The sequence below is a fragment of the Bos grunniens genome, chromosome 28 (assembly GCF_055505025.1).
Source record: "Bos grunniens cultivar Pamir isolate PY7600 chromosome 28, Bosgru_T2T1.0, whole genome shotgun sequence".
Lineage (NCBI taxonomy): Eukaryota > Metazoa > Chordata > Mammalia > Artiodactyla > Bovidae > Bos > Bos grunniens.
Genome location: NC_141192.1, coordinates 15,399,386 through 15,426,549, shown reverse-complemented (window position 1 = coordinate 15,426,549; position 27,164 = coordinate 15,399,386). Strand labels below are relative to the sequence as shown.

Below are 27,164 nucleotides of genomic sequence, written 5' to 3'. Positions count from 1 at the left end.
GTTTTTCTGTTAGTAGACCACATTTAGCAGCCGACTCATTGGAAAAGACTGATGCTGAGAAAAATTGAAGGTAAAAGTAGATGAGGGCGGCCTAAGATGAGATGGTTAGATAGCATCACTGACTCAGTGGACATAAATTTGAGCAAACTCCAGGAGATAGTGAAAGACAGGAAACCCTTGCATGCTGCAGTCCATTGGGTCACAAAGAGTCAGACACGATTTAGCAGCTGAACAAGATCACATTCTCAGGGCACGATATTTATGGATCAATTACCTGCTCTACCTCACTTCCTTTTGTGGGGAGTAGGGGTCTGTCTGAAGGTTCTTTGAACTAAAACTTGAAGTTTTAGTAGAAACCACTTGGACTAAATATTTGTGCTTATTTCTCCTTGAGGGGCCATTGGATATTTCCATTCCTCATTCTGCATTCTTTGTAGTGTTTTTCCCTTTGGCTAAGATAAAATATATCCCATACCCTCACCACCACCCACCGAGCCACCCCCGCCCCCCAGTCACTGAGATTTGAAGTCCTTAAATATTACCACTTTGGGAGATTGTATCTGGCATTCATATTTAAACATGATGAACAGCAAGAAATTACCTGAAAGTTACTGCTAAACCTAAAGCCTGTTCTATCCAACCCAGTAACCCTGGCTTTTCCATTCAAGAACATGTCTTGGCTGTGTCAGGCACTGAGCTAGATTCTGGGAATGTCCCGATGAATCAGGCAGGCAAAGTTCTAACCTCCTGCATGAGTGTAAAAGGAGATGGGTGTCAGACTGCAGACTTCAAATTGGTTATTTAATTACAGTTGGGGTAAATGTTACTTGGTGGAGAAATAGGAACTGTTAACAGTGTGACAGTGTGTAATAGCTGCATCATCTTAGAATTTCCTCAGATTTAATACACTATAGCAGATTATTGACTGTTCATAGACATTTGTATGTTTTAACAGGTACTCACTTTTTTCCTATATTGGTAATACTGTTTCTTAAGAGTGTTTATATATGAATATGATACAAAGTTGACTGTTGTTTCACAAGGGCCTATAATGTTTTTTTCAACAACATGAAAATTCACAATTATGGTTAGCGTTGGTAGATTTTCATATCCATTGGTGAAAGAGCCAAAGTGTAAGTGAAGAAATCCTCTTCTGAGACTTCTATTTTGTTTTCTTTCTGACAGAAGATAGAGTGTGAAAGTGGAGTAGAAGACTGTGGCCGGTACCCTTCTGTAATAGAATTTGGGAAATATGAAATCCAAACCTGGTACTCCTCGCCTTACCCACAGGAATATGCAAGGTAATGGAATAAGCCTGGCGGGTGTGCAGCCTTGACGTCTCACACGTAGGAAGGAGCCCTCTAAAACTGAAATTAGGTGATTTTTTAAGACGTAAATTTTGAGTGTCAATTTCAGGTGTTTCCAAAACTATTACGTTTGTCAGCACCTTATAGCAGTCATTGTTCTCGATAAACACCGTATGCTCCTTAGTTACACCATTGTTGTAAATTTCGTCTTTAAACTTCCAGTCCATTTTTTTTTCGCTCTTGATTAACTGGGGAAATATTGTTTGTGTAAGAAACCAAATCAAGAAAAAAAAAATGTAGCCATTGTAAAGTATTTGGTAGTTTCTTCTTGGTTGCCTTTTGCATTTTCCTAATTAGGCCTGTTAGTTTTATCTCGTGATTTCTGGCATTTTATTGTCAAGTATTCTTTTTTTTTTTAACGTAAATTAGAACAAAAGACCTGGAGGAGGAATTGGCAACCCACTCCAGTATTCTTGTCTGGAGAATCCCATGGACAGAGGAGCTTGGCGAGCTACAGTCCACAGGGTCGCGAGAGTCAGACACAACTAAAGCGGCTTAGCTCTTAGCATGGGTAGCAAGAGAAGGGAATGTGGAAGAAAATAGGTGGGAGTGGGTAGCCTTCAGAGGCTTGACTTTTAGAGCCATCTGTGACTAACTTGCTAAAAATGAAGACAAAATAATGGTACTAGGATTTTCTTTTGTCCTGAACTAAGATTAGCTGTGAAATTGTCTTGAATTAATGTATCTAAAAATGGGTGTTTTGTGAACAGATTTTTTTTTTTCCTTCAGGTATGTCAGGGCATACTTCATTAGTATCTTCTCAAATGCTTTAGCCTGCAAAGTTTGGTAATCACAAATTTACTTTTCTTCTAGAATAGATATCACCCTTTTCTCTTTCTCATGGGCATCTGCCCAGTCATCTAACTGGAGAAAATGGGGAGGATTTCTAGAAGTTAAGTGGGAGACTAAGAGTCAGGGGTTTTGGTTTCTGCTCCCAGTTTATATTGCTCAGCTCCGTGTTCCTAAACAGTTTTTGAAAAACACCAAACACCAATGAGCTTTTATATGTATGGATAATCATAAGTCATGTTGTTCTGAGAGCTTTGGATACATTTTGTATATGAATCCAAGATTTGAGATTTCCATGATGAGTCTGTCTAGTTCTCCCCAAAACCCTTCTCCCCATGTTTATATCCCAAAGCCCTTGAGAATGCTTCCAGGCATTCTCTTTTAAATACAAGTAGTGTCCACCTAAGCACCGCAGGGCACTGGTTAACAAAATGGTATCATTTCTAAGGAGGAGAAAAACTCAGCAGACGTGAGAAAGCTGATTGTCTAATGTTACTCAGAGTCAGTGGAATTGGTAGGAACAGATAAGGTCATTTGACTTGACTGCATTTAGTGCTTTAGATTGTGTATAACTGATAGTAACCTTAAAGTTACCTCATCCATAAGAAATGGAGACAGCTAAATTCTAGGACTTCCCTGTCTTATAAGTACACAGATCACTTTAAAAATAATGAGTTCACTTCTCTCTGAAAAGATTTGTTATCATTACACACCACTGATTATATGTAATATTGAAATCATGACATTAAGTGTGAAATTTGAAAAATATACATGGATGACAGGATGCCATTGTTTTTAGAGTCATAGTTCCAAGTCTGAAAACCTTTTTTCTGTAGGACATTTCTAAGGAAAGAAATGATTTTTTGCACAGTAAAGACAGCAAATACTATCAGATTGAAAAAATAATGTGAAGTTTGTACGTTCTGTCTACTACTGGCTTTCTTTTTCCTTTTTAAACTACTTCTTTCAGATACTATTATACCGCCTTTGTGTGGCTTAGAGAGAATTGAACAATGTTTAATATTTCCCCCTGAAAGGAATAACCAATCAGATTATATTCTTTGGTTTTAAAATTTCAACAGATTACCAAAGCTTTACCTGTGTGAATTCTGTCTTAAATATATGAAAAGTAAAAATATTTTATTAAGACACTCAAAGAAATGTGGATGGTTTCATCCTCCAGCAAATGAAATTTACCGAAGGAAAGACCTTTCAGTATTTGAGGTAAGCATGTGTAAATAAAAAACTCAGCATTAGAAACCTAGTGCTTCTAATTGTTGACTATGTACTGATTTGTTCATAGAAGGTACAATGTTTATTCAATTTTGACACTGAAATTCAGACTGCTTTTTCAAATATCTCCATATTTTGAAGTGTTTTTCTAACCATGTTAAGCAACCTTTGAGATTGATGATGAATTCCTACTTCATCACATTAACTTTTTTGTCTTCTCCCAAATCCCTGTCTGCACCAGATATATTCACCAGTGAATTTATGATCTCCTTAGCTCTTTGTAAATTCTACTCTCTTTGGCAGGAGAAATTAGCTTTGTTCAGCAGCTCCAGCCAGTGTCTGGCAGGTGCTCACTCTTCCAGGGAATTGAGCAGCTGTACATATCTCCTCAATACACAACCACCTGTGTTTCCATCCACTTCTTGGCAGGGTGGATAATCCTTTTGGTGAGACCTCAGCAGATGTTGGGACTCCCTCCCTTCCCAGTCTGGGTAGGTGGCCACCCCTGGAGAACTCTGCTGTTCACAGGAAGCCCGTGTGGCCATGTGTCTGTTATTGTGTGTTCTTGAAGACATGTTGTGTTTTCAGAAGTGATTTAGTAGCAGAAGATCTTTGCCGGTATATCGTTTCATTGTTTGATCATGTTTTGTTGTCAGTTTCAGGGATCCAGCTTAGCTGAGTCACTTGTTCCTTGAAGAGTCCATGCCTTTCTTTGCTATTATTGCCTATTCACAGGCCTTCTCAGTTCTCTTACTCTGGTTGACCACTTCCATCACCCTGCCTTATTATCCTTTCTGTTACACATCTCAGTCATTGAGTTCATTCCTGAGTGCTCAGAACAAGCCTTCCCTGCACAGCAGATATGAGCTCCTCTTTCTCCAAAATAGTTTTACTTTAGGGTTCTCTTTTTCGGAGTTGTTCAGATTAGAAATTTATTATTCTACCCCCACATTTCTCTATAATTCTGGTCTGTAATGTCTTGCATTGAATTTAATGTAGGGGAGGGTCATGCCTAGGTTTCTCTCTTGGATCAGGCTCCCTGTCTCAGACAGTCTTGGGCCCATTGCTTTTTCCCAAGACTCACCAGAGAAACACGTGTATTGTGTCTTATGATCTTTCTGAAGCCCCTCCTCCTGGTTAAATCAGGCTCTCTTGGCAAGCTTGAAGGGAGAAGGGTTTTGTTGCTGGGAAGATTTGATGTGTTAGTCCTTACTAAACGGGAGGCACAAGGTTTCTCACCCTGGGGGCTGTTTACGTTTTGGGCTGGACGATTCTTTGGTATAGCGGGCATTGTAGGATGTTTAGCAGCATCCCTGGCCTGTACCCACTAAATGCCAGTAGCACCAAACCCCCTCCAGTCAGAATATCCAGACAGCCAATGTCTCTTGAAGGACAAAATCACCCACAGTGAGAACCACTGGGCTAAAGGGAGAGGCAGATGCCCGTTGCTGTCCTGTTGTTCATCCTGGGATGCTAACAGGCCAGCCCCAACCAGTTGAGACAACAGAGCTGTTCTCAGTTGAAGCTTAATTAATGAATGTCACAAGTTCAACTTAACTGTTGGCTCCTTCCTTGATGCCTTGGAAGCTTTCTTCTAACCAAAATAAAATGAAAATCAGTGTCTCATTGTTTCTCAAAGGACAGAACACATTGTTGGCTTTAAGTAATTGTTAAATAAATCAGCATAACTCTGCCAGAGGGGGTGAACCTCTCATAAATCCAGGAAAAGTCTTCTCGGGGTAAGAGAATCAATCTTGTTAGGCTAATGAGAATGCTCTAATTCAGGGTAGGTACTTTGGGACCATACATAGATAAGAAGGGAAAAATCAGAAGCAGATCTGTAAATTTTTTATTCATAAAAATAATTGAAGGAATTGGATTGGATAAGTGCCAAGGTCCCTATTTTAGAATCTGAAATAATACTAAGAGTATAGCATGTGGGAAACTTTTGTCTTTGCAGTATCCTTAGTAACTTATAAAATAAATGAATAATAATCACAGATTACTACTTTCCTATCTTTTCTATATCCCTCTTGAAAGCACGTCATTTTAGACTTTTCACAACTGGTAAGACTTTTCAGCGTTGTCATCTCTCTATTTTTCTGGTTCAGGGATACATACATCTCTGTCTTTCCTTTTTGTAATATACTACCATTTCCAAAAGGACCATACTCCCAAAAACTTACTTTAATTAAAGAGAGAATTGTATCCTCTGTGCCTGTTGCCCATATTTGATCATGTTGCCATGTGTGGGACCTAGGTATCATCCAAGGGAAATGGTTATATGAAGTCTAAAAATAATCTGTGCATTATGAGAACTGGTGTGGTCCACAGGAGACTCAAGAATGATCAAGTTCATTGTCCAAGAGCTCTGGTTAGCAAATATCCATTTCCCGTAAGAAAAGTGCTAGGGAAATTCTTCTTGAATCTGCTGTGCTTTCTGTTTTCAACAAGTAACTACATTTGATCAACGAAATTGGCATCTATGCCTCGCCTCCTGTCTGTAACCATCAGTGTCACAGCTTGATTCTTTTATTTTGAAGAGAAGTAGACTGTAATCATGGTACTCACTGTAGGTTAAAATTCATCTCACTTTCTCTGTAAGTATTCCCAACATAGAAATTTTATCTTTTCCAATTATATTTAAAATGATGCTTGGGATAAAACCAAAATGGAAGCCTCTTTTGTGCATCCACGTCTCTGAGGAATCAGAATAATATAGTTTGTTTTATTTTTATGTGAAGCCCTTTGGAAACAACATAAAGTTTAACCGACTCAAGCAGCATTTTGATTGGTTTACGTTTCTTTAATTCAGGTTTACTTGGTTCAAATAGAGAAGGCATGCCTACTCATTTTTTTAGTTGTAATAAATAGTAAATAAAAATTACTCCTTTGTTAGCAATGTGTGGCCTTTCTTCAGGAAGTGTAAAGAGAAATTTAAGCTGCCTTAAATTTACCCCAATTTAAGAGAAAAGGTGGAATTCTGATTTGCCAAATGACAGCTATTTTCTGGTGAACTTTCTTGGTTAATGGAGTGTGTTAATTGTTTAGTTTGGGATTTGAAAAAATAAGTATATGCTTTCCAAAATACCATATAAAAGAAACAGTTTTATATTGAGTGGTATTTTTATGTTAAATAATGTTGTCTGTTTCTCTTTGCTAGGTTGATGGGAATATGAGCAAAATTTATTGCCAAAACCTTTGCTTGTTAGCCAAGCTCTTCCTGGACCACAAAACATTGTATTATGATGTCGAGCCATTCCTTTTTTATGTCCTTACAAAAAATGATGAAAAGGGCTGTCATCTGGTTGGATACTTCTCTAAGGTAAAACAAGAGCCAGTATGACCTTCATTTTCTTTTTCAGAATGTTTTTGGTAGAGTCCAATTCTTCAAACAGGGCCTTTTTATGACTCTAATTTGAATAAATGACATGTTTCTGAAAAGCTCAGATTCTTATTCAGAGCTCATTAAGAAAAACACGCACACAAAAACCATGAGCATTGTGCCTAGGAAGTGTGTAAAAGACCTCAGCACTGTTGGCTGTGTTGACTGTCAGCATTCACGTAATGTTATAATTGCTGCCTTGCAGACCACCTAGCATCTTTCATTTTCTAAATTTTAAGCTTAGTGCCCCTTTCCTCCTAAGTGGTATCAACATGAAGGTTTCAGTATAATGTAGCATTTAAAAGATAATTCTCTTTTCTCCTTGTTGCATTCCCTCTGTGGTCTTCAGTATCTCAGTGAGTTGGAACATTGGCATTTGGACAGTTAAGCTGATATAATGGCTGGTTTTACTCTTTCGTCTGTTACTCTCTGTGCTATTGTTTTAAGATCTGAAGTAGCCTCCTCTTTAGAAAGCCTAAGGATCTCCAGCTATTAATATAGGGGAGCCCTTGACATATTGAGTGGCCATAGTTTGTCTTTTTCACGTGGTTCAGAGCAATTATCTCACATTCTTCTGTTCAAAGGCTTCTGAGATACATTAACTTGTATGCAATAAAAGGAATCTGAGTTTGGAGATATTTATCAGGCTAACCTTAAATTTTCTTAGGTACTTAGGAAATAGTTTAATATGCCAGAATGGTAATTATAAGATTTCTAGGGCAGAATATAAATGCTCCAAATCCTATAGCTTATTTATTTTATGATATATGTTTACATATTAGGTGATAAGTGAATTTTAATTAATCTACTATTGCATAATGGAACACCTAATGGAATTGTCGTTTTCATGGAAGGTCAAAACTTTGCATATAGAAGTTTTTCTAAATTTAAGAAACAACCCAGAGACCATAAACAGAAACAGGAATAAGTGACAGCACTCATGGGAAACGGCCTCACCATTTTAATCCATGTGTTTGGTAAAAATCCATGTGTTTTCTAAAATGAAAAAGAAGACTGTTAAATTTAATAGGTTACAGATGATAGAGAATTAATACAAAGGAAAGCAATAGCTAGGAAATTTATATAATTTATAGAACATTTTACCTTCTGTATAGATGTGTCCAAAGAATTTAAAAGAATTTTTAATTTTTTCTCCAAAGAATTAAAAAGAATAATGGTCATGACTGTCCTTTCTGTTTGAAAATGGTGTTTCTTTAAATCTATCTGCATTTTAAAACAAATAGTGATGCCCATTGACATTGTTCTGCCTTATGTTGAATTGACCTCTAGGTCTTTGGTTCACAGTAACTCTTGGGGTTTGAGTCCTCTTTGTCACAGGGCACCCAACATTTTTATTTGCGTGCATGGTCAGTCTGACTCTTTTCAACCCCATGAACTATAGGGTGCCAGGCTCTGCTGTCCATGGAATTTTCTAGGCAACAATACTGGAGTGGGTTGCCATTTTCTTCGCCAAACATTTTACTTAGAACAAGCTAAACTTTTTTCATTTTGTCACTGTTTCTTTTATAGTATGGCAGCAACTGCTGTCATTTCTTACCATACTTGGAATATTAAAATATCCTTTGCAAGTGCAGTAAAAGAAAATCTAAAAAACAGCCATGCTAAAAGACTAGATGCAAATTAAGCCATATTCTAACATCTCGGTTGGAGTTTAAAGGACTGTGGCCCTTTGAGATTAAACCAAATTCTAGATGTTATAGCCAAAGGATGGCTGAGATGACCTAGAAAAGTTGAGTGTAAATCATTACATGCATATATCTTTCTAAGCATGATGACTCAAAACAGGAAGGAAAGAGGGAGCAGTTGTTTAGAGTTTAGCTGTGGTAACATGTGTTTAAAGGCAGGGGGCAAGGATGAGGGGAAAGGACCACTTTGGGGTTAGATTTCCAAAAATGCCGTACAGGTAAAAATAGTTTGGAATAGAGAAAAGACTTGTGTCAAGGATGAATCCTTTAGCTCAGAGTACCCCTCATTTTAGATACAGTGACCCATTTGTCTGACTTTGCAAAACAGACTAATTATGTGAATCCTTGCCGTGGGTGCACACATCCAGTGATGGGACCGTCCGGTTTCTTAGGAAAATTGACATACAGGATTTCTTACTTGTCATTTCTTGGAGACTCCACAGACAGCACCAAATGTGCAAAAGTTGGGAGCACATCTTTTTCACAAAGAAATCTTTAATGCTGCCCTGTAGTGTTTTTTCCTCCACCATTTCCTGTGATCTTTCAAATAGGTTCATTAAAGATCTGGGTGTTCCAAAGTAATTCTTTGATGTGGTTAGTACCATTTGTGGTTAATCTAATTTGTGGTTTATAGTTGGCCAGAGCATTCACAACCTCAAAAGCCTTTTCCAGGTCTTCTCTGTGTAGGTTTTGGCGGCTTCTATGTACTGTGAAGAAAATGTTGCTGCTCTGATGCCATAGCCCATGAACATTGCAAATTTTCCCTGAACTACAAGAACCATTTCCACTATATTCTCTCCAGTCTTCCTCCTGGTTTCAGACTGTTGGTAATATGTTGGCCTCACTTTGGTTTGGAGGCTTGGGGATTTCTTCTTGTTGTTGTCTTTTTTGTTTTGTTGTCCTTCTTTGAAATATAGATTATTTCTCCAGCGTTTTACTTTGACTGTTTATTCATAAGAGAAATGTATTGTGCAAGTCTTCCCACACAGACACTGTTTTAGTTTCACTGTGGCCTTTAGCAAGGTGCTCTTAACTGATCCCGCTGGGTGACTCTCTGGATCTTCCCCCACCCCCTCTGCCCATCTCCCAGGTTGCTTGAGCATAGAAAACCTTTCTTCCATACTGTGCTGTTTCATTTGACTCACATTTCCTTGGATTCTTTATTCATATTTCATGGTGCTGACTTTCAAGAATAAAGACGTAATTGAGAGGCATGCCTGGAGTGCGCAGTTTGTTTTTGGCTGATAGTTTGATTGATTAAGATGGTCGCATTATTCTGCTTGATCCTGACCCAACACGTCGGCTCACCTCAGTGGACCGTGGTATATGGACAGCGGCAGGTGCAGGGAATTGCCCGCTTTAGCAGCGCTCTGACATACTTGATCTGTTTCTCCTCCCCTCAGGAAAAACTTTGCCAGCAGAAGTATAATGTCTCCTGCATAATGATCATGCCCCAGCACCAAAGGCAAGGATTTGGACGGTTTCTCATTGATTTCAGTAAGTGAAGTACTGTATTTACTTTCATGATCCAGGGAGCTGATGGCTATTAAAGGAGAGCAGTACTTAAAACTTTATTTAACCTACTTTGTTGTTTTTATCAACAGATAATGGGTTTTCTACTTATATTTACATAGGTTAGAAAATCTTCCTCAAGTGAAAAATGTATTGCTGCTCACTATTGTACTCTAGGAAATTGAGACCCCATCTCTAGCAGTGTCACCAGCTCACAAAGCCATTACCCTGAATGAACCGGCAGAATTACATTCCATTCTGTGAGGCTCATGCTCATTAGCACCAAAAGAGGCAATTATTTGTGATTAAAGCCAGAGGAAGTGTTATTTAAAAGGATTTTCAGCTTTCTGAAATTCTGCCTATAATCTTGTGCAGTACAGAGCAGAAACAGGGATTTTTCTGTTTAGAAAAACAATTCTATAGGTAGCCTATCCTTGGAGCCTCTCTAGTAGAAATAAATATCTTGTTTTGTTTATTTCCCTTGTCTGTTAGGGAAATTACTATGGAAATGTTTGTATTTAGAGGTTGCCCAAGTAATACTTTTTATACACATTGTATCTGCTGAGTCTCCTCGATGAAAATCGGAATACTACTTTAAAGTATGCATAAAATAATGTTTAAAGAAAGTTGGTTGTTTATTTCCTCCTTTGTTTATATTAGATTGGATGTGTAAATACAGTATTAAGGCTGCATTTGGAGATTTTATTCAAACTATCCGGGTAACAGGAAGACCAGGTATCTTATGATAGTAATCACTTCTGACCATGTGAAAATCTGTCGCTAGGAACTGTGTGCTTCTTCATTACCAGAGTTAAACTGAAAGAAGGAAAACACAGCAAATCATGTTATCTTCATAAGGTACATCAGATGCAAAACCAAAATGTAAATATACTCAAGGAAAACCACGGAGTGACATGTTGAGTCTAAATCTATATTATTAGATGTTGAAATATGAAATTTTGGGTGTAAAAAATAACTATATAGCAGTGTTGGGCTGATTTGTATAATTTATTGACATTGAAAGATGGTATTCTTCTTTGAAGTATTTTAATTGATTATTTTTATATTTTCAGATGATATTTCTAGTCATTAATTCATTACCTTAGTCTTACTCTTCTTTCTTGATCTAGTTATCCCACGAAAGGTCGTCTTACCAGAAGTTCACCATTTTATTTTACAGCCCCAGTTGTAATGTGTTCTACAGGCAAATCCAGTTGTTTTATTTTGGAGCTTTTTGTGGCCACTGTTCACAAGTTGTCCCTAATAATTTTGGGTATGCCTCGCAGCCGTTTGAGCCTTGAATTTTGGATAGCATTTGCATGCTTACAGAGTAAGGCAGGCTACTTAGTTCAGTATTCGTGATCTTCCAACAGCTAGTTCCAGCCTCTCTTTGGGGCTTTTTCATGTATTATGTTGTATATTAACCTCCATTTCCTCAAATACTTTGAGCAGGTTCCCATATTTCCATTGTCTCTGCTGGGCCTTCCTTAAATGACCACTTCCTCCTTTTCTAGCCTCAGTCTATTCAAAATCCTACCCATTGTTAAGAACTGGCTCAAGAACCTCCTTTTTATTTTTTTCTTAATTGGAGGATAATTGCTTTACAATGTTGTGTTAGTTTCTTCTACACAACCACTAAATCAGCTGTAAGTATACACACATATCTACTCCCTTTTGAGCCTCCAGCCTCTTCTTTTTGATCCCATCTCCCAGAATTACATCCTGTTTTTTTCTTGGCTTTATATCTCCGCAGTGTAGCACTTAGATTCAATTCATTCTTTTGTAGTAATTATTTGATACAAGTGTCATGCTTCCAGCTTGCTGTAAGCTCCTTGGATACCTTCTTTATATTCAGCAGGGCAGAGCACTCAGTATTCTGCATTAGATGTATTTTTGCTCATTTGAATGGAATCTCCAAAGTGATATGGTCACTGCCCATGATGATTGTCTACCTAAAGTTTAAAAGGGACTGGTACTTACCAGGTAAAAATGCAGGTCTCTAAATATAGTAGCCACTTATTTGTTCAGCATGGTCTGGTACAGAGGCCTTCTGCATAAAATAACAACCCAGGAACACATGCCAAATCTGTATGTTAACCATTTTAGTGAAAACTGTATTAGAGTCTACTCTGTTCTTTAAAACAACTAGGGAACACAGTGGAATCTATCTGGATGGCTCAAAGCCATCATGATGAATGCCATCCATTAGGGTGCAGCCAGGCAATGCAGTGCTAAAAGGTGTCATTTTAGATTTTCTCTTTCATGTACCCTTGGCATCACTGCACTGGAGTGGGTTAAGAAGTATGGTGAGTGATTTGAATAAAGCTGAAAGGGGATTGGTGCTGTTTCTTCAGAGAAGAGGAGATCAGGGGAAGAATTTTATAGCGCTCAAAGAAAATGGGGACTAGTATAAACCAAACAAATTCAATTTAAAACCAAAAAATAATTCCTTGGCTGCACACGTTTTAAAGAAGATAGAGTAGGCTGCTGCCAAAATTGATAGCCTCTCCTCGTTTGGAGTTACTTAGAATAATAGTAGATAAATATCTTTCTGTGATGATTAGATCCAGTCTTTTGCAGAAGGAGGAGATAAACCCCATGACCTCGCATAATCCTTATCGACCTTATAATTCAGAACTCAGGGCAAAACAGATAACCAGAGTTACAGATTATCTTAAATCTGCTCTGTTTTTTTTTAAGGAACCTTTTAAGGGTTAAATTTATTTTATCTCTACTTGTACATGAGCCTGAGGGTCTTGTGGTCTGGGCAGGTATTTTCAGTAATTTAAAGAAGGTTGTAAGGCATGAAATCTCTATTTGGTTTATAATAACTACTGGTTCAGGAAGCTAAAACAAGACACCAGTAGAAAGAAAGCTGTTCACTGCCCAGCTGCCCACTGGCACACAGAATTATAGACATGGGCACAAAATGATGAGTGAATATAAAGAACTGTGACTCTAAAGCTCTGAACACTGCTCTCAACAGATGGCATGGTCATCCCAGGACCAAATGCTGTCCTTGGAATAACGTTACTGTGTGTGTCTTCCTAGGACAGCTTGTCTGGGATGTGTCAGAGCAGGGCTTGCCCAGAGGTCATCTGCAGATTGGCCCAAGTGACTAAGGGCACCTACTCCCAGTCTGCTCAAAGCCAACTCATAGGTTTGTAACTCTGCCCAAAACTTCAGTCAGAAGTGGATAGCAGAAGGAGTGACTTGTCATGGGTTGAAGCTGATACTCTATTTCTCTTTCTCTCCTGCTTTCTAAGATTTCCCTCTCTCCCTCAGTTAGAGAATTTCAAAGTCCTCCCCTTCTCTGTGTCCACACACATATACATACAACTCTCCATCCACACCAGGCATCTCACAACTCCAGAGAAGCCCCCTTCCCTCAAAACTTCTGTGATTCCTGCTTCCAGGTCTCCCAGGGTGAGGCAGTAGCGTGTCTCTGCCAGGCCGTGCCCTGTCCCTGCTGCCAGAGCCCCCCAGCCGTGCGTTTCCAGCTTACTGCTCTCCCTTCAATTTTGAAGTACTCTCAGACTCAGAGGAAAGTTCCCATCTACTCCACCCCAGACCCCCAGATACTGACATTCTGTCACATTTGCTTTATTGTTCTCAGTCTTCCTCTTGCTCCCTCCATCCCCTCTGTCATTCTGTATTTCTTTTCCAGAATCATTTGAGAGTAAATTACAGACCTGTTGCACTTTTACCCTTACCATTTCAGTGTGTTCTTTAAAAAAAGAAAAAAATGCTCTCATACAAAACCATAAATTATCAAAACCAAGAAATTAATGTTGATTCAGCATTATCTGTTATCTAATCTACCTATCTTGTTCAAATTTCAAATGTTGCCAGTTTTCACTTATGTCCTTTCCAGGGGGGAAAAAATTTTTTTTCCCCAGTCCAGGATCGCATGTTGAGTTATTATATATCTTGAGTTATTTGGAATAACACCTTAGTCATTTTTTGTTTTGTTTTGTTCTTACCTTGACATTTTTGAAGTATACAAACCATTTTTTTACACATTGTCCCTCAGTTTGGGCTCGTTTGAAATGTTTCCTCATGAGTAGATTGGAGTTCTCGATGTTTTGGCAGGAAGACACAGAAGTGACGCTGGGTCCTCCCGAGCACCTCCCAGCAGGATCACATGATCATTTCTTTGTCCCATTACTGGTGTAGGATGATGCCTTTCAGATTTCTTCACTATAGAATAACACTTTTCCCTTTGTAATCAGTAATACCCTAGTAAGAAATACTTTGGAATTAAGTAAATATCCTGTTTCTCATCCAATTTTTACCTACTACTTTTAGTGTTTATTTATGATTCTTATCTAAAACAGTTATTACTTTTGTAGTTACCAGATAATGATTTTTAAAGTCCCAATGTATCATCTACTTACTTGTTGATATTTGCTGTAAGGAAAGTGAGTGAAAGTGAAAGTTGCTCAGTTGTGTCTGACTCTTTGTGGCCCTTCCTTTGTGACTCTTCCATGGACTATATGGTCCATGGAATTCTCCAGGTCAGAATACTGGAATGGGTAGCTGTTCCCTTCTTCCCAACCCAGGGATCAAACCCAGGTCTCCTGCACTGCGAGCAGATTCTTTACCAGCTGAGCAGCCAAGGAAGCCCAGAGCTTCCTTTATTAATTTTTTTAGTTAAATAATCACTTCATTTATCTCATTATCCTTTAATTTATATAATTATGGATTACTTAATGAATTTTTATTTTATTCTATGGATTATAACCTGTAGCTGCCATTATTTATTTTGATATTCAGATTGCCCCAGATTTATTCTGTGCGAACTGCTTCAGACTGGCGCCTGTGTCCTTCTGACACGTCTGATCCTTCCTTACTTTCTGGTACAACAAACATGATGTGCCAGATTCATCTTACTCTCTCTCTGACCCAGCCCTGGAATCACACATTTCTATTTAAAAAGTCTTTAACTCTTTATGGTGAAAAACAGTGTAAAAACCAAGATCTGAGCACTTAGGTGTCCATACTGCTACTGGGTGTCATTGCTTCTAAGGCCTCTCAAGGAGGAAGAACCAGGAAAGAAGAGAGGTATGTTTATGTGTGTGTATGTATACACACACACATCCCTGTTATGAGTTCACTGAGCCTTGCATTCAGATCAACACCTCTGCAGAGTTTTCGTCTATCCTTCCGTATTATTGTGTTTGCAGCTCTCTCGTAGTGAGAAACCTGATTTCCATTACCTACAGTATTATTTATTAATGTGCTTAGTCCTAGAATACACATTAAATCATTTTAGGATTGCTAATCACATCACTGTATAAAACAGACCTTCTAATGAGAGGTCAGTAACTGTATATAGTTCTTCATGGCTTTACCTGAGTACAACTGTTTTCAAATGTTAAGAATATAGAAGAACATGATTTTCAAAGTTGAAACTGAATGAAAGGGTATACTCAAAGAAGTGTTACTCCTTCCTCAGTCCCATTCCTGAGCCTTTCCTTCAGGTCACCAATCTTATTAGTTTCTGTTTATCCTTTCATTGTTTCTTTTGGTACAGATACTTATGGAGCAGTGATAATCTGCTGTATACACTTTCAGTTGTTAGGACTGTGCTTGGTGGGGCAATGGGTGGGCAGTGACGCACTGTCTTTTACTTAGGCCCGCAGAGCCAACACCCTGCCTGGGGAGCAGGATGCAAAACCCAGGCTCCTGTGCTGACCCAGGAGAGACCCAGGGAAAACAGCTGATTCAGCAGTAGGTTGCAGAACATTGTGCCAGGGAGTGGTGAAACAGGCTGGCGAAAGCACGTACTTGTGTGTTTGTGTAAACGCATTTATCTGATTCTAAACTGGATGATGAAGAAGGATGAGAGAAGATTCATTTCTTACCTTTTCATTCAACCTTGTTGATTGGGAAACCCTACATTCAGCTAAACACAAGCAAGAGAAATGAAGACACAGCTCTTGCTGGGTGGTTAATTAAGTTCACTGAGGAGACATCAGTTGTTGGACAGTATGTTTCTACAATAGATATTGAGAGCTCGGGCATGAGAAGTTAAAGTGAAAACATTCAGGGTGAGGAAAGAGCATATTCAAAAGTGTGAGCATGTACAGAATCCTGTTAGATATTTAGGGTACAACAAAAGAAACTCCAGGTAGATTAAAGACTTAGAGATTAACAACAGAAAGAACATTTAGAAAGTAAAAGAAAGGATATCTAATTATTTATCTGGTCTTTAGATGGTCATGGACATCCTAAGCATTAAGAGAATGAAAGAAATCACACACAAAAAATAGACAGACTTCACTGTATAATAAAGTAAAACTTCTATATGGGAAAATATTAATATTTAAAAGCAAACATAATAGGAAAGATGTTTGCAACAAATATACCAGGTGAAGTTTTGTTATCTGTAGTATTTAAACAAATATAAAAGTAAAGGTTTTGATAGTGTTAAAACATAAACCCTAATGGGAAAGTGAGCAGAAGTCATGAACACAAAATGTGCAGAAGAGGAAAAATCATTGATGGCAGCAACAGCGCTGACATTAAGTGTCTAATATGTGTCAGTCACCGTCATAGGAGTCTGTCCTCACATCACATGTTGAGATGTGTGCTTTTAGCCTCATTGTCAAGGGTCCAGAAGTAGGAAAAGTAAGCCAAAAGAGGTCAGCATTTCAACAACAGCATCCATCGTCATAGCTGACGTTTCTAAAGCACTTACTGTGTGTCAGGCGCATACTGAGTCGCCTCAGTTGTATCCGACTCTCTGTGACCCCATGGACTGTAGCCTGCCAGGCTCCTCTGTCCATGGGATTCTCCAGGCAAGAACACTGAAGTGGGCTGCCATGCCCTCCTGCACGGGCTCTTCCCGGCCAGGATTGAACCTGCATCTCTTAAGTCTCCTGAATTGGCAGGTGGGTTCTTTACCACTAGCACCACCTGGAAAGCCATATATGAGGTACTGTAACCCAAATTACACAGACTCACTTAATCCTTGCAGATACCCTCAGAAGGTGGTCACAGTTCTCTCTCTTTTGATGGCACAGAGACACTAGGAAACTTGTCTAAGATCACTCCTGAGGTACCCCATAGAAGAAGGCTAAGATAAGGTGTAAAAAGTATACTTTTGAGGACTGTGGTATAAGTGAAATTTAAAGAAGTAAATTAAAAAAGCTTAATTATCAAGGGCTGTAGGTTTTTTTGTTTTTAAGCTTAGAGAGACTGGAGCACTGATGGAGAAAAACCAATGAGAAAACAAAGGATAACCAGAGGGGTTGTTCAGTACAAACGAGAAAAGGCATTTGATGAAATTCAGTATTCTTTCCTAATTTAAAATAATCAAGCATACTCATTTGAATCATAAGAATTCTAAATCTTATATTAACTTTTTCTTCTTTGTTTCAGACTTGACTTACTCTTAGGGGAGGGAGCTATAAAGAGTAGATGACAGTTGGGTCCAGGAGTCTACAAACTTAAATCTACAGTTTTCTTGAGACTAGTATACAGATGACAAGCTTTTCAGTTACATAAATTATCAGTTAACTTTACCTTCAGTCAGTCATTTTAAAAACAACTGTTTATTTGTAGGCTAATCACAAAAGTTTGTAAGCAACTTCGATTCTTGGCTTTTTCCACTGAGTATTAAAATACTGTATGATGTATCAGGGTTGTCCTTCATGGAACAGAAATTGCTCTGTATGAAATTCATAATGAAATATGCAAGGAAATATGAATGATGGAATGAGTTAGGTACTTATTTCCAGAAATCACCTTTGCTGATCTTTTCTATGATCTTGTGTGTCGAGAGGTTTCCCCTCAACTTTCATGAGGAATGTATACTATTTACAAACTCAATCTGTCTTTAGTGTGTGCTGCTAGAAGATGTGTGCAAATGACCCAGTTTTGTGCCTACAAGTTATGAACTTGGTCGTGTCACCAGTGTGGTTAGCAGTGTCCTTGTACTTGTTCACTTTTCTTAAGAATGAGATGTGGATTTAAGTCTCATTCTTAAGGAGTCCACACACCTGGATTTAAGGAAAATAAGAAATACAATAAACTTTTAAGAAAGGATGCTTCTGGACACCATTTAATATCTAGTTTCATCCTCACTGAGAATTAACAGATTAACTTCCATGCCTCTTTCTTTCCCTGATCTGGTTCTATGACAGAGATCTCGTAGGTAGTTCAGAGAGTCCAGTCCCAGTCTTGTCTTTCCTTTAGCCTCTTTATAGCTCTTGGCTGATTTCTTGAGGAAGCACCACCTAGACAGAAAGCACCTTCTCTCCCTACTACTCTGCCTTTCTAGGTCCATCAGGCAGAATTAGAAAGTCACATGCTGCATCTCTACCTACAATATTGTGATGTTGAAAGTTCACATGATGTTGGTGATGTTAACCATGTTACCTCTCTCAAAGAGACAACGTCTTCCCCTGTATCTTAGATGCTAGCCACTAGCTTAAATGTTATATATCTAAATACCGGGATACATCTGATAGTATTTCTGGTTACCAGCTAGCAACTTTCAGTTTGAACAGTCAGCCTTCAATAGATTACTTTAAAAGAGCTACCACTTACAAACTTTTCAGAACACAATTTAAGTAAAACTTAAGAAAACTATTAAACAAAAATTTAGAGTAACTTCATCCTACCTGAAAATTGCATGCTTTTTTTAGAACAAAATTTCTGATACTGAGTGGCCTGTTTCCTGTAGAAAATAGGAGTTTTAAGTTAGGAATCTAGTTGGTTGGGTTCCAATGTGCCACATTTTACCTGTTAGTAAATTCTAAAGAACCAGGACTGGACGGGAGTCACTAGCTTCTCTCTGAAGCCAAGTTGAGTACCATATCAGGACAAACAGGTTCTCCCCAAGAGCTGGATACTTAGCGTGGCAGGCCCTGGGGAGACACCACTGCTCTAGTGAGGGTCTCTGGGCATCTCTGCGCCATTGTGGTCAACTTAGGACTACACTTTCCAACGAGTGACCCAGGAACTGGTCCAGCTAGCCAGAGATGTTGCAGGCTCCATAGCTCTAGTGCTAGTCACCTCACCCTGAGCAGCCTCATCCTTTCACCCTGGCAGGCATGTGAGTATTATCTTCTCCCTGTTGGCTGGAGGCCATGCAGCACTCCCTGGGGGCATAAACTCTGTTGGGTAGGCTACAGGATAAATATTTCACTTTCCCCTATTTGTGAGCCCCACAAGCCAAGCATCAAAGATGTTTTAAGAGACCATGGCAGTGTGTCTTAGGTACATGATCTGATGAAACACTCTGACCGCCTGTGAGGAGTTAAGCAAATTGAATGAAGGAGCTGTATGTTTGACATGTGCTATTTACCTACTTTTGTGATTTTTATTTAATCGTTTTTCTTTTTTTTCAATGGCACTGACTATTAAAAAAAAAAAGTGCTCTAGGCTGAGTAAGTGCAAAGTCATTTAGAAAGTTGCGTATGTCTTTTATATATTCATGGTTTATTGTCCATCATGGAGGTAGAGCCTTTGTTCTCTTCTGTCATCTCACCCCTAGAAGAGCCTGGCACTGCTCAGTCATGTCCAAGTCTTTTGCATCCCCATGGACTACAGCCCACCAGGCTCCTCTGTCCATGGAACTTTCCAGGAAAGAATACTGGAGTGGGTTGCCATGCCTTCTTCCAGGGGCTCTTCCTAACCCAGGGATCGAACTCACATCTCCTGCATTGGGAGGTGTTCTTTACTGCTGAGCCATCAGAGAAGCCCCTGGCACTGATCAGGTCTTTATTATTTATTGAATAAATGTTAAATGAATTACCTCAGGAAGAACTTTCTTAATATACTTTCTCTTCTCACATGTGATTCTTAGGACGAAGAATTTTATCTTATTAGAACATAATTAATTAGGTGTGGTTTGCTCTCTTCCAGATGATTGTACACCCTGCCTTCTGCTGAGGTCTGGTATTTTTGTTCAAGGGCAGCCTCTGTCTTAGGATCATATAAGTTGCATCAGAAAGGAAGCTGTCCGTTATCTACTATAAACCTTGAGCAGAGAATTGAGAGCTGTGACAAAATGCACATTTACACACAGTTGGTCAAAGAGATATTTATCTTTTCCTGCCTTCATCAGATAATTTGTTTCTTCATGCATTTATTTTGGAAGGAGAATTCCAACTTTAGTCCTAAGAAACTGTCACGGAAGTTTCTTTCGTTGCAGAGCTTTCCCAGCAGCTCTCCTCCCATGGTGAGCGCAGGCTGAGCAACCATTAAGGAATAATAAATTATGCTTTTGAAATGGTGCTCAAGTCCTTTATGGCCTTTTCTAAGATAGGAGCTGCTCCCCCCACCTCCACCATGACACTTGTTGGAAGATAGAACCAGCAGCTGTATCCTCAGACTTTGGCTGGGTTTTGGAAGACATGTTTTGACCTGTGTAATCAAATATAATGATGACATATCTTTTAATAGGATTCTAGTTTATAATATAATAAGGGAAATGGCTATTTTTCCTTATTTTCTCATTATAATATGTTGTACTAGAAGCCTTTGTCATGACTGCTTTATTACGCTGGGCTGAAGTACAGTATATTTTAATATGCTAAAGATAACATCAAGGTTGAAAATTGAGCTCTTCAGTGATTTATTCAGAGTGACTGTTGCTGAAGGTATTGAAATGAGTTGCATGAGGCAGTGCAGCTAACAATTTATTTATGTATCTTTTTTTAAACTAAGCTTGTCATAAATAAGAGCAAATAAATAGCTCTTATAGAATAGTTTGTATTCATGCATCAATGAAAACATTGTAAATATGAAACATACGACCTGCAGCTACCATTTTGCCTTACATAGCTGAGAATGTTTCAAGTTTTGGCATGCAGGTGGATTTTTTTTTAACAAGTCTTTTGCCTGTTTCAATTGTTTACACTGGCCAGCATTTGCAGCAAGTAGTTTTGAATCCCATTACTGGGCAAGCTCCATTCCAGGTGTTCATATGAGAAAAACCTAGCCTTCAAGAATAAAGGGAAGTTGGCAACACCGTCAGGGCTTCCCTGATAGCTTAGTTGGTAAAAATCTGCCTACAATGCAGGAGACCCTAGTTCAATTCCTGGGTCAGGAAGATCTACTGGAGAACGGATAGGCTACCCACTCCAGCATTCTTGGGCTTCCCTTGTGACTCAGCTGGTAAAGAATCCGCCTCCAATGCGGGAGACCTGGGTTCGATCCCTGGGTTGGGAAGATCCCCTGGAGAAGGGAAAGGCTACCCACTCCAGTATCCAGGTCTGGAGAATTCCATTGACTGTATAGTCCATGGGGTTGCAAAGAGTGGGACATGACTGAGCGACTTTCACTTCACCGGCAGCACCATCACCGGGGCCAGGACTTGTTTACTGCTTTACCCCAACCCACGAGCACAGTGTCACACTCATAGGTGAGCCCACAAAAAGTTTGCTGAGGGAGAGAAATAATGAATGCCCAAATGTAGTGTGTCCTCTTCTCCATGTCAGTGACAGCACCTGTCCGACTGACCCAGCCAGATCTCAGATCTCCTCTCCATCTTTGGTTTTTTGCTTCTTTTTAATTTTTCATTCATTGATCCCTTCATCCTTTCCTTCAGCCAGCACGCTTTGCACAGACTCTGCCGGGGTTGGCCTTGGTGATGAAAACATCAGGATAAATGATCTAGTTCTTGCTCACAGGAAATGGGCTCACTAAGGATGCTCCCCACCCACCCACCCAGTGTATGCTGTGTGTGCAAAGCACACTTGGGCTGCATCACTGCAGAGGAGGAAATGCTTCCAACTTCCGTTTCCATTTTCCCAGCTAAGATATATGCAGGGGAAGCATTTTTTCATTATTAAACCAAGAGCAAGAAAGATTTTGTTCCAGTTGGTTGAAATTAGTGCTATACCTGGTTTTGGTTTCAAGGAAACTATTCTTTGTAAACATGTTTTGCAGCTTGTAGTAGTATGTTTGAAGTAGAATATTGTAAACATCCTCTCTCCAGGAAATTTCTAAATAATATATTTAAAATTTCAGTTGATTGTTAAGCAGAAATTTTTTTTTTATATCAATTTGTTTTGGGTTAAGCAATTTTCTTACATTTGTTTAGAATTCTGTTAGGAAAATACTAGTTAGAAACCTGATTTTTTTTCTCCCTCATGGATTTGTGTTCCATGTGGTTCTACTCTAATATTAGTGCTACATTTTCATGTTTACCAATATAAAAACCTTGTTTAATACTTATTCACATTGAGTCCTGCTTTGAGCTAACACCATAGAGGAGTTCCTTTTTTCCAACAAAATTGTTTTACATTAATGTTTATAAAGTGCTTTAAAATAGTTTGGTGGATTAAGAATAATTCAGTTATGCATTTGTCCACATTGAAAAAAATATGCAGTGTGATTATATAGTAGAAGGTATTGAAAAAAGTTGCTGAAATCTTGAGGAAAATATAATGCAAGTTGACCTCACTATACACAATATATTTGCATATGTCCTTGAGGGGGATGTTTTGGTGATAAAAGTATAAGAAACACAAGAGATTACTATTAGTCATGACTGCGGTTACTTATGAAGAAGAAAAGAAGGGTAAATAGGACGGGACAGGCGGGAGGTTTGTAGGGGGCTAGCTGGCAAGCTTCTGCTTCTTGATCCTGGGAGTCGGTTATAAGGGCAGTTGCCTTATGATAATCTATTAAGCTGTATATATTTATTTAATACGTCTCTGTGTTTAATTTTTGCTTTTTTTTGTTTTTGTTTCTTTTTTAAAGAAAGTGACGTTCTTGAAATAGGAGATCACGTCCTGTGTTATCTGTTTTAGAGCTTAGACTTTTACATGAACATAAGGGGATTCCCAGGTGGCGCCCCTGTAAAGAACCTGCCAGTGCGAGAGACATAAGAGATGTGGGTTCAATCCCTGGGTCAGGAAGGTCCCCTGGATAAGGGCACGGCAACCCACTTCAGTATTCTTGCCTGGAGAATCTCCATGACAGAGGAGCCTGACTGCAGTCCATGGGGTTACAAAAAGTCGGACACGACTGAAGCGACTTAGCACACACAAGTGTATTTGGTATACTGGCATCACCTTTATGTCAGACTTTGCAGGATCATTTATTTTTTATTTTTAATTGGAGGATAATTGCTTTGCAATGTTGTGATGGTTTCCACTGTACAGCAATGTGAGTACACTTACAGCCGTAAGTCTACCATATCCCCTCCTCCTGTGTTTCCCTCCCATCCCACCTCTCTAGGTTGTCACAGAGCACCAGACTGAGCTCCCTGTGTTATACGGCGCCTTCCCACTAGCTATCTATTTTACACATTGTAATGTATATATTTCAGTGCTATGCAGAATCATTTTTATGTGAAGGAAGTATCCTGAAATTTACTAGAATCGTAGCCTCTCAAATGTTAAGTCCGTTAGAAAACCAGCATTCCTGTAAATTATGCTTCTGCTCTTAAAACTAGAGAAACATAAATGAAGGGCTATATGTTAACCCAGGTGATAAAATAGAGGATGCAGGCAAGGAACGGCTGTGCAGAATAGGGGTGAACTAAGGAGAGAATATGGAATGGAAAGACCAAAGAGATAAAGAAGAGACACTGCAGCATCGGGATTGTTTTTCCTTTTCTCTTCCCTCCCTTCCTTCCTTCTTTCTTTCCTCCATCCCCCCACCTTCCCTCTCTTCTTTTCTTGTTCTTTTTTTCTTTTAATAACTTAATTTGTTTATTTTATTTACTTTTTTGTGTTTGATCTTTGGCTGCACTGGGTCTTCGTTGCTACACGCAGGCTTTCTCCAGTTGGGGTGCAGTGGCTTCTCTTGCAGAGCACAGGCTCAGTCATTGTGCCACACGGGCTTAGGGACCACAGCATGTGGGATCTTCCAGGATCAGGGAACAAACTTGGGTCTCCTGCACTGATGGGCAGGCAGATTCTTTACCACTGAGCCACTAGGAAAGCCCCCCACCCTTTTTTTCTTTTTTTGATCCAAAATGAGGGAAAGCAATACTGGCAGACTTTGTAAGTGTAGGAAATTGCCCTTCCACCAAGAATGCTGAGTGTTCAGCATTCTGATATTTGGGGCAGATTTTTAGGCACTAGAAACAGTGCTTACAGAAGAGAAAAGATGTTTAAAAGTTAGATTTTTAAGAAAGGTAAGGAAAAAGGCTAGAATGTCTTAAAATGAGAATAGATTCTGCTGATTATTTGTTGCAAAAGCAGGCTTCCTCCTTCTAAAGAAACAGATGACTCTCTGTAGATTAGAAGTCCTTCCCTGTGGTTTGCCCAGTATTGGCGCTTTTCCCCATGAATTTAAGGAAGCTAATGAGATTTTTTTTTTTCCCTACCAAAGCAGAAGAGCCGTATGAGGACTCTGACAGCCTTCTACCCCTGCAAGTTTCAGTTGCATCCAATTAAGAATTTACAGACCATAATGAATGTTTTTAGAGAGGAAATAAATTGAATGACACCTGTGAATTTGTTTTAAATGTTGTTTATTTTACCAGATAATTTAGATAAATCTCTCTTGAAGAGGAAGAGAAATCATGAGTTTTCATGAATAATCTGGAGCTTTTCAGAGGATTACTTTGAAATACCTCCCTGCCGACTTTTCATAAATTAAGCATAAACTTTCTTTGACCTCATCACACATAATTAAATAGCTGTTGAAGGGTTAAAACCAGCTAAAAAGCAATTCTGTATCTCGATCCCCATTCTCCAGCAAAATTATACAGGAAGTTTCTTTTGGTTCTCAAGCAGAGTAATTACAAGAGACAGTTACATAATTTACAGTTTCGGCCTGTTCGTCCATAATCACACACTTCCACCTAGTTGCATATACCCCCATGAGTATCCGCATTATACTTTGATTTGTAAATAATGATGGCAGTGTAATTGATTGCTTGCATGTAGCATATTGAATTGATTCTTAAAAATGAACTTTAGCTGTTAACATATCTATTTGAATTCCTATTTACGTAGTTTGTGGTTCTTGTGTTCAACCATTACATACTGGTTAACAAATTAAATTCCCAGAGCTTTTTTCCTTATTAAATTTGGAAAATGTAGTGTTTGTCCACAACCTAACTAGAAAAGTGCCTAGAACACAGTGGGCATTCCACTGCTGAACGCACTGTTAAACAATCCCAACCTTTTGAAAGTTGGATGGACATTCTTTGATTACCAGAGACCACAGAATATAAGGGCTTACAGGTTTAATACTAGTAATACTGTGGCAAAAACTGTGCTAATATTAATATATTGTTAGCACAGCATTTCCTACAGTATTAACTAGTATTAAACCTGTAAGCCTGTATGTATATAATAACAGTATAATAATATTAGCACAGTTCCCTCATAGCTCAGTCAGTAAAGAATCTGGCTGCAATGCATGAGACCTGGGTTCAGTTCCTGGGTTGGAAGATCCCCTGGAGAAGAAAATGGCAACCCACTCCAGTATTCTTGCCTGGAGAATCCCATGAACAAAAGAGCCTGGCATGCTATAGTCCATGGGATCACAAGAGTCACACACGACTTAGCAACTAAACCACCAATATTAATATATTGTTACTGGAGTCTCAGCTGTTAAGTACTTCTTGAATTAGGGAGCCAATCTAAAAAGTAGACTTTGAGAGATAATCACCTACTAACTGAAGGGGTAGTCACTGATGTCTTTTCATACCGCTAGTGATGATGCTTCATAGTTTTTTGTTTTTCCAGCAGCTAACATCTAACTGTAGCCAGCTGGACTTTAAGATCCCTATAGGATTAAAGGCTAGAAACTTCCAAGTCCACCGGCAAAGCAGCCAGTGACTTGACTGAATACCTCATCCCAGCCTAGCTTCCTGCCCCATCCAGCCTGCAGGTGCAGGAAGCTGCACTTCTGTCAAAATGGGCTCATCTGTAACCCGCTGGGGAGACCACCTTTTATTGCCAGAGGCTTTTTACTTCCAATCCTGTTTGAAAGCTTAGAGGAGATAAATAACAAGTGAAAAGAGAAGTTTCCGACTTCTATAGACCAGTGAAATAGCACTGTTTGTCTAAGTCAGCTGGGGTGATAGGCCATGCTTTGGTTTTAGAAAGTTGTCTCAAAGACAGACCCTTTTTGAAATGTACTTTAAAAACAAAGAGAAATTTTAGATTTTGCTTCCCACTTTTTCCTTTTTTCAGTCTTGCTATATTCTTACATCTGCTGTGCGGAAAGCTCGTCACTCATGATTGGAATTACAACATACTTTGTTCGGTTTTTGAAAATTATAACTGGGAAACACACACACAAAGTATTGTGGGGCAGTTGTGGGAGAGGAAACAATGGAAAGGCAAGTTGCTCTTCTGTCTGTCTTGTCTCCCAAATGTGGTTTGAGATCAGTGGCCAGTGTCCATGCTGGTTTAAATGCTCTCCCTTGGTTGGCCGGGTAGGATTAGACCAGACTATTAGAATAACTTTGTCAGCCACCCTCCACTGAAGCTCAGTGGTCAAAAGAAGCTCCCGTTTTTAAAGAAGAGTTCAGTTGTAATGTTTTACAGAGAACGGTCACCCAGGTGCAGCATTGTGAATATATACTCTTACATGCTCTGAGCAGATGCTTTATTTGAAATGTGTATGGGTTTAATGCAGTGATTAAAATGTTGTAACTGTTCAAAGTTAAATTTTTGTTACCAGGATTTTGCAAGTTTGATATAAAAATTGTATCCAAGTTTCAACTTGGAAGAAATTTAGTTTTTGAAATAGTTTTTCAGATTGAATCTCTAGTGTGGACTTTTGCCTATTTACAAGAAAGGGCATAGTTTTTAAATGTCAGATTACTTCATCTTAAAATTTTTTTTGGTAAATTTGTTTTTCCCAAAACTTTCCAGAATTTAAAAGTGGTTTGAACTGTGGAAACCCACAAAAGGTCCCAAAGGAGGGCATTCTTCTGACATGTTTTTCTAATTTCTGTCACCTCAGATGTCATGGTACCAGTACTGTATTACTATTATCTAACCAAGGGTGCCTCTGAGTGATGAGTCAGAGCTTAACTTAATTTGCAATAGGCGAGGGCCTCATAAAAAAAACTAGTTACTTCCCAGATATATTTAAGGAAAGTTGTTTTTTTTTTAATTCTTGCCTTCCGCAAATGATTTTAGTTTGGGAGTAAGTGATAGTGACAAATTGATCATTTTGTTCTTTGTCAGAGGTGCCTCATCTTCCTAATAAGAAATTTGGGAGACTGAATCTATTTCG

General features: G+C 38.9%; 1 protein-coding gene across 24 annotated transcripts in view; it reads left to right on the top strand.

The window, feature by feature from the left end:
* KAT6B (lysine acetyltransferase 6B) overlaps window positions 1-27,164 on the top strand; it is a 185,518-nt gene that overhangs the window by 139,806 nt on the left and 18,548 nt on the right. For all 24 annotated transcript variants that reach the window (XM_086381863.1, XM_086381862.1, XM_086381880.1 and 21 more), the window contains 4 exons: window positions 1,186-1,301; window positions 3,239-3,380; window positions 6,553-6,714; window positions 9,884-9,977. In XM_086381863.1, the coding sequence (XP_086237989.1) occupies window positions 1,186-1,301; window positions 3,239-3,380; window positions 6,553-6,714; window positions 9,884-9,977 (514 nt within the window). The remainder of the gene's footprint in view (window positions 1-1,185; window positions 1,302-3,238; window positions 3,381-6,552; window positions 6,715-9,883; window positions 9,978-27,164) is intronic.